Raw genomic sequence first — 7464 nt, 5'->3', positions numbered from 1 at the left:
TTCAAGGTCCAGTGGAGTTATCGGCTGCTATTAGGAAGCTTGGGAATCTAGAAGTGCTTTGGATTGTAGCTGATTTGAAAGGTCAACTTCCTTCTAAAAGTGGCTTGCTTCCACAGCTGCAACGACTGGTGTTAAGAGGGTGTAATGAAATCCGAGAGTTGCCGGCACTCCCAATAAGTCTAACCCATCTGGCAGTATCATCTACATCATTGCGGGTTATTTCGGGCCTCTCAAACTTGACTAATTTGGTTGAGTTGGACCTAAGCATCAAATTTGACATTGATGAACAAGGAAAAATTCATACCAGTGACTTAAGGTGGATCGGGAGGTTATCCAAACTGGAAGAGTTGCGTTTGCATCTCCTCCACGTCCCTGTTCCTGCTGAGTTGGCTTCCCTTTCTTGGCATGACCAACTCGAATTGTCTGGATTGAATCTGCAACCCTTCACACAACTTCCCTCTTCTCTATCAGATCTAACCCTTGAGAGTTTCAAATCAATCGCCTTACTCTCTTCCAACCTGAAGAGTTTGTCAAATTTACAGCTTATTCGCTCTCAAATGCAAGAGATTAAACTTGATGGGCTTCAGCTTCCAAATTTAACGGTGCTTTGTCTTGATTATTGTGGACCCTTGAGAGATTCATGCTGTCCAGCATGACGAAGCTAAAAGAGGTCTCCGTGGAAGATTGCCCAAAACTAAATGAGATACACATCGCTGGGGTGTTGCAGTCGTTGGAGAAATTGCATATCAATGGGTGCGAGTCCTTCACAAGGTTAGTGTACGTCGACATACAATTGGAATATTCTCATGAATCTTCACTAATCCTTGCATCGGGAGTCTTCAATGAGTTGCGGAGTCTCTTGCTACAGGAATGCCCTAAAATACTCGGTATTCAAGTTGTTGGTGCATTGGAATCATTAAAAAAGTTGGTACTTTTTTCTTGTCAGCATTTGCAAAGTCTTAGTTTGCATTTGCAAAGTCTTAGTTTGTCAAACTTAAAGAACCTCAAGTCTTTGTGCATAATTCTCTGCCATGAGCTACGGATTGTCGAGGGCCTCGACAAGTTGGAGTTTTTGAACAAGTTATCTGTTGCTGACTGCCTATTATTGGAAAGTTTGATTGATGTATCGACCACCCAATTGCCAAATGAATGCCGCTTATATATCGGTTGTTGCCCGAAATTACGTGGGCTAAAGCAAGGATTCAGAGGCTACGTCGAGTGTTTCAAGCGTTATAAGGTGAGTCAGAACCATCCACGACAACTTTAGGCAGATTTTAAAAGTTGTGGAAATTCAAAATAAACAATCATACAATGAATCAAACTTGGACTCACTTACTTTAAAAGGCAGCTGACGCACGTGATGTTTTCTCTTCTTTCTTTTTTTTGTTTTTTCCTTTTTTCCTTCCTTTTTTTGTATATGAGAAAGTTCCATAGTTGCTGTAAGAGAAGTATAGTTTTAATCTCCGATGTTTTGAAAAACTTCATATCGTCGAAGAGATATATATAATAGCTAAGAGCCTATTATTTAAAAGATTTCTCATTTTATATGAAATGAATGATTTTATTTAGCATTTTTTCTACGTAATATACTCCATTATTTTTTCCATTTCTTACTTAATACCAATTATTATAACAAGGACTTTCCCAATTTATGATGTTTACAATGAAGATAAAACATTAAAGTCATAAATACGTCAAAAGTCTTAAAACTTATAAAAATTGCAATTGAGTTATAAAACTTGCTAATTTGATATAATTGAGCCCATTCATTAATCCATCCAATTTGACCAATGGAAAATGCTGACCATGTATTTTTTTTTATTCAGGCAATGAAACAAAAACCTGGATAAAATGCGATTGTTTCTTAGTCTTAAAATTGGTCTAGTCAGTTCTTTGTCAAATTGAACTTGAGTAGGACCAACATCTGGTGATCAGGTGTCCTTCCTCTGAATGGTGATATACGATGCCCGAGGTTTGTTAATGTCTCCCATTTTTGCAGGAGGAAGAGAGCGTGCCCGCTGTATCAACAGATCCATTGATAATTTGGCACCCACCGATGGTTTCATGTGCAGAAAGCAGCGCACAAGCACAAATGCGTGTACCGGGAAAGATGGAGGAACTCCTGGCTCCATTTGAGGTAAATTCCCGTCGGTAGACTAGCCATATGCCTGAAGTTTGAACACTTGGTTTGGTTGCATTCGGTGGGGATTGACTGAAGTTTATGAAAGCTTTATTAGATGGGCTTAAGGCCCGTCCGCCCATGCTGGGCCCAGAAAGCCCGGTCCATGGGAATAGGGCCCGTGGAAAGAAGGGGGTATAAAAGGGAGGAGAGAGAGAGAGAAGATGTTTTGGTTGAAATTAGAATTCACGTCTTCTCTCTCCCGCGTATTCTCTCTCAAAAGGAAAAAGAAAGAACAAGAACGCATACGGCTTGTTCTTCCTCCCTTCAAGGCTTCATCGGATCGAATTGCTCAGTTTCTCTTCCTCCATCAACGTCGGTGTTTAATCTGTGACTAAAAGGTACGCTCGAATCCGTGGTGTGCTTTAGGATCGGTGATGCGTGTTGTTTTTCCCAGGCTTCGTCTTCCGCATTGATTTAGGGGTTCGATTCGGTGTCGAATCCGTATTATGGGGATCAGTCATTCCCAACATTGGTATCAGAGCCCTGTTTCACGTTTTCCCGATCAATTTCATGTTCTTTGATTGAGTTTTCGCGAAGAAACTTTCGGCCGTACGGATCGGGATGAAAATCCCGACACCCGAGCATTCTTCGGCCCTTTTACTGAGTTTTCGTATGTCGAAACTGTTTTCTGAAAATATGGGGAGAAAGGCAACGTCGAGACGAGTCCGGAGGTACGTCGTGCGCCGCCGGGGCGCGCGCAAGACGCGCCCACACGCGCGGCCAAAAGCCGCTGCGCGTGGGCGCGACGCGCCGGAAGCGTTGCGCCGCCAGCCGCGTGCGGCACACGCGCCGGTCGGGCGAACCGGCGCGTGTGCACCGCCGGCATGCGAGCCGGCACGCGCCCGGTCCGCGGACCGACGCATGCCGACGTCGCATGACATCACCCAACGGTCAATAACCGCTAGGGTGACGTCATCGATGACGTCAGCACGGCGACGGTTCGTCGGACGGTCACCGGCCGGCGACCCGACCGGCGAACCGACCCGACCCGCGCGAGACCCGGCACGCGCGCGGCACGTGCCGGATGACGTCCGCGTGATGTCAGCCCGCGCACGCGCACGGCACGTGTCTTTGGTTCGTGCGAATCGGGCCCACTGGCCCGACCGGCCCGACCGGTCCGACGACCGGCGACCGTTGACCTCCGACGACCGTTGACCTCTGTTGACCGGTGACCTCCGTTGACCGACGACCGTTGACCGTTGACTTTGACCGTTGACCCGAAAAAAAAAAAAGAAAAAGAAAAGAAAAAAAAAAAGGAAAAGAATGTGTTTCTTTTTCAATTAAGTCTATGTGGATTATAGTGTGATCACTTATTTGTTCTGCATTTGTTGCGGGAACAATGCCTCCCTTGAGGTTGCGCACACCTATTCGCGCAATTACCGATGAACAAAAGGATAGGTGTCTAAGTTGATAGCCGAGCCGATCGATCATCGATGGGAGATAGGTGACTTAATTGATCATGTCCTTGAAGTCAACGGGAAAATTCAACAGGTCATATGTCACAATCAGAGATGGTGCGATTTTTCATAAACACTCTTCCACCTGAATGGCAAGATGTGTTGAATCGCATATGGGATGTCAACGGAGCTGCTTCCTATAAGAAAATTGTGATGGATTTTGTAAATGAATATTATTGTATTGTTTCAAGGGAAAAGATCAAGAAATTGAACAAAAGAGGATCTTTCCCGGTTCGTGTGCCGACTTGGTGTTAGTTGTATTGGTCGATATATGTTAAGTGTGATTTGTGGACATATTATGTAATGATTACTACCTAATTGTGTTAATTGAAAGCATTATTGTTTTTATTGGATGTTCTATTATATATTGCTTTATGTTATTGCTGGTTGCTGTGGGTAATTAGCTGTGGGTAGTTTTAGAAGTTTTTGTAGCTTCATAGAATTGATTTTGCATAAGACAATTATATTGATGATAGTTTTAAGTTAGGATTTTGGAGGATGATTGGAAACATAGTGACCTTTTGATTCTGAAACCTTACTTAAAATTATTCATTAATATGATGGGTCTATGCAAATAGGGATGCATAAAAGATAGGCATTAATTATTCGTGCATATAAGTATGATGTGTTCAGATCGATGGTTTCAGCAACTAAGAACATAATTGCTGATATGAATGGCAACGATTGTGGAATATTAAATACGAAGATTCAATATGTGCTGGAAAAGCTAGAAGCACTAGAAGCTCTTGACCATATTATGGAAGATCTAGAGGATCTGTGCGCCACCTTGAGCTAGTAGAGGATCGCCTATCGGCATTTGAGCCAAAAATAGACATTGGCTATGCTGGTTCTAGCTCAGAAAGGGCTTTGAGCTCTAAGCGCAAACGTATTGATTCGTTCAATATGTGGGAAAGCAAAGGATCAAGTCCTTATTGCAAGAGATCAAGAGTTAACCAACACAAGAGAGGAAAACGTCCTCAAGTGAAGAAAATGTCAAGGGTGAGGTGTTACAATTGTGACAAGAAGGGTCACTATGCTCGCGACTATTGTGAGCCAAAGAAGGTAAACACCTCTTGTACATTTGAGAACTTTGATTATGTGTCAAGTTCTGAATTATTGGCTGAATTCAATCCTTTGTGGACTGTAGATTCATGAAAGACAGACCATGTAGCGAAGGATAGAGAATCCTTCGTGGAATTCCGACGATACCGACTGGAACTAAGTGGATCTATGTGGGATATAACTCCAGAAATGAAGTTAAAGGGATTGGCACCTGCCAATTGAACATGCGTGGTGGACGCATCTTGTTCCTACATGACGTTCCATATGCTCTAGAGATTCGTCGAAATTTAACGTCTGTTTTTGGTGTTGGTTAAACTTGTTTTTTAATATGAACTTCCATAATAGAGGTGTAGATTTGTGTTTAGATACAAACTGCTATGGTTGTGGTCACTTTCTGGATGGTTTCATTGTACTGAATGTTGACTGTGGTGATGTCAATATGTTATTCCCTTGTTTCACGTCTTTTACTTCATGTGATAATGATGTGAATGTGTGGCATGCTAGACTTGGTCATATTGGCCAACAACATATGAATAGACTAGCCAAAGAGGGCTTGTTGGGCAATATTGAAAAAGTCGATTTGTCCATATGTAAGTATTGCCTAGAAGGGAAAACGACAAGGAAACCATTTGGAAAAGATAAAGAGCTGAATTTCCTCTGCATTTAATCCATTATGATGTCTCGTGGTTCAATGAATGTGAGAAGAAGGTATGGGGCTGTTTATTTCATCACTTTTATAGATGATTATACTCGATTCGGATATGTCTATTTGATTTCTCATAAATCTGAAGCATTATGTTGTTTCAAAAGGTTTATGAACTTGGTTGAAAATCAATTAGACAAGAAAATAAAAGTATTTAGATCCGATCGAGGTCGAAAATATTTATCTGATGAGTTCAGAAAATTATGTGATGAAAAAGGAATAGAAAGACAGTTATCTATTCTATATACTCCTCAACAAAATGGTGTTGCAAAGAGAATAAACAGAACCCTACTGGAAATGGTTAGGTCCATGATGGCGCATGCTAACTTACATATCACTTTTTTGGAGTGATGCGTTGTTAACTGCTGCCTATATACTTAACCGAGTGCCTTCCAAATCAGTTAGTTCCACTTCATATGAGTTATGGACAGGTAGAAAACCGGACTTAGGTTTTCTTAAGTCATGGGGTTGTGCTGCCTATAATGAATCCTCTCACAAATTTAGGAAATATGGTCCCAGATAAAGGAAGAGTATTTTAATGAGATACTTCGAACACTCGAAAGGGTATGTGTTCGTAGGTGAGTAGGAAAGTGGGAGTATAACTGAATATGAATCACGGGATGTCACATTCTTAGTGGATGAATTTTCCTAAGAAGGGCGAAATAGGAGAAGATCACTCCCTATTTGAAACCTTGGATCAAGATAATGATATTAATGGAATTCGTCCAAGTGGGAGTAATATGAGAAGTGATGAATTGAATTCAACTCATTCCCAATTACAACCATATGATGAGACGATGTCATCATTATCTAATCCGAGTGGGAGCACAATTGGGAATGATGTGCTAAGTGTACAATCTCCCATACGGCGAAAAAGTTGCCAAAATATTCCCTGTCGACGTCTTGACATTGAAGGGGAAACTTTTATGATTGCTCCGCAAGATGAGGATAGCCAAGAAATATTAATGAGGCTCTTAAATGCCCTAGTAAGGAAAAATGGATTTATGCAATGAAAGAGGAAATGGAGTCAATGAAATCAAATCAAGTCTGGGAACTGGTTGATCTACCAAAAGGACGTAGAGTTATTGGGAACAAATGGGTTCTCAAAATAAAGCGAAAGGCTGATGGCTCGATTGAAAGGCATAAGGCTCGCCTTGTGGCGAAGGGGTATAATCAACAGGAAGGAATTGATTATGAAGATACGTTTTCTCCTGTAGTGAGATTTACCTCAATTCGCATTATTCTGGCAATAGTGGCTAGTCTGGATCTTGAATTACATCAAAGACTGCTTTCCTCAATGGAGAATTAGAGGAAGAAATATATATGGAACAACCTGTTGGTTTCATAGTGAAAGGCCAAGAAGAAAAAGTTGTTATTGAGAAAGCTACAAATCCATTGTTGGTTAACTGTGATAGCCAAGCAGCTATAGCGTACACCAAAGATCCAAAGTATCATGGCAAGACCAAACATATAGATACCAAATATAACTTTGTAAAAGATATGGTTGCACGAAAGGATGTGAACTTACAGTACATATCTACGCATAGAATGGTAGCAGATCCGATGACAAAGCCAATACCTAGAGATGTGTTTTGTGGTCATGTAAAATCTCTAGGATTGCGTAGAGTCTGATGTACTGAATTGTAATTTCCCTGAGTTGTTCACATTTATGAAATTTTGTTTTTCATTGATTAATGCCTATGAATCTTTGTATGATCTTTATGCATCTTAATGCTCAGTGCATTATTTTAAGTTGAGAAGTATGTCGGACAGATATAAGATTAGCCCACTCACATGGGTAATCGCCTCTATTTACTGTGTGATAAATAGAGATGAGACTGTTTTTAAGCTTATTATCTAGGTGATAATCGAGAGCTCAAGCTTAAAACACGTATGTCGCCTTAACTGAGTGTTAAGATGAGGACATAATACTTACTATGTCCGAAAGTAAAATAACCCACATATTTTACTTTATCTGTCTAAAATGCCAGATGTGAGTTCTGATAAATTTTGTGAATGAGTAGATACGTGAATTCAAGTTAGACATTGGGTATGTCTGA

At 41.1% G+C, this 7464-nt stretch overlaps 1 protein-coding gene across 1 annotated transcript in view; it reads left to right on the top strand.

The window, feature by feature from the left end:
- Window positions 1-639: 639 nt before the first annotated feature.
- Window positions 640-7464, top strand: part of LOC104418388 — a 72587-nt gene continuing 65762 nt past the window's right edge. The window contains exons 1-2 of the mRNA XM_039301561.1: window positions 640-1237; window positions 2000-2137. Of these exons, the coding sequence (XP_039157495.1) occupies window positions 641-1237; window positions 2000-2137 (735 nt within the window). The 5' untranslated portion in view covers window position 640. The remainder of the gene's footprint in view (window positions 1238-1999; window positions 2138-7464) is intronic.

Source organism: Eucalyptus grandis, chromosome 9 (assembly GCF_016545825.1).
Source record: "Eucalyptus grandis isolate ANBG69807.140 chromosome 9, ASM1654582v1, whole genome shotgun sequence".
Taxonomy (NCBI): domain Eukaryota; kingdom Viridiplantae; phylum Streptophyta; class Magnoliopsida; order Myrtales; family Myrtaceae; genus Eucalyptus; species Eucalyptus grandis.
Note: the sequence above shows the minus strand (reverse complement) of the source record. Positions and strands in the feature narration are given on the sequence as shown.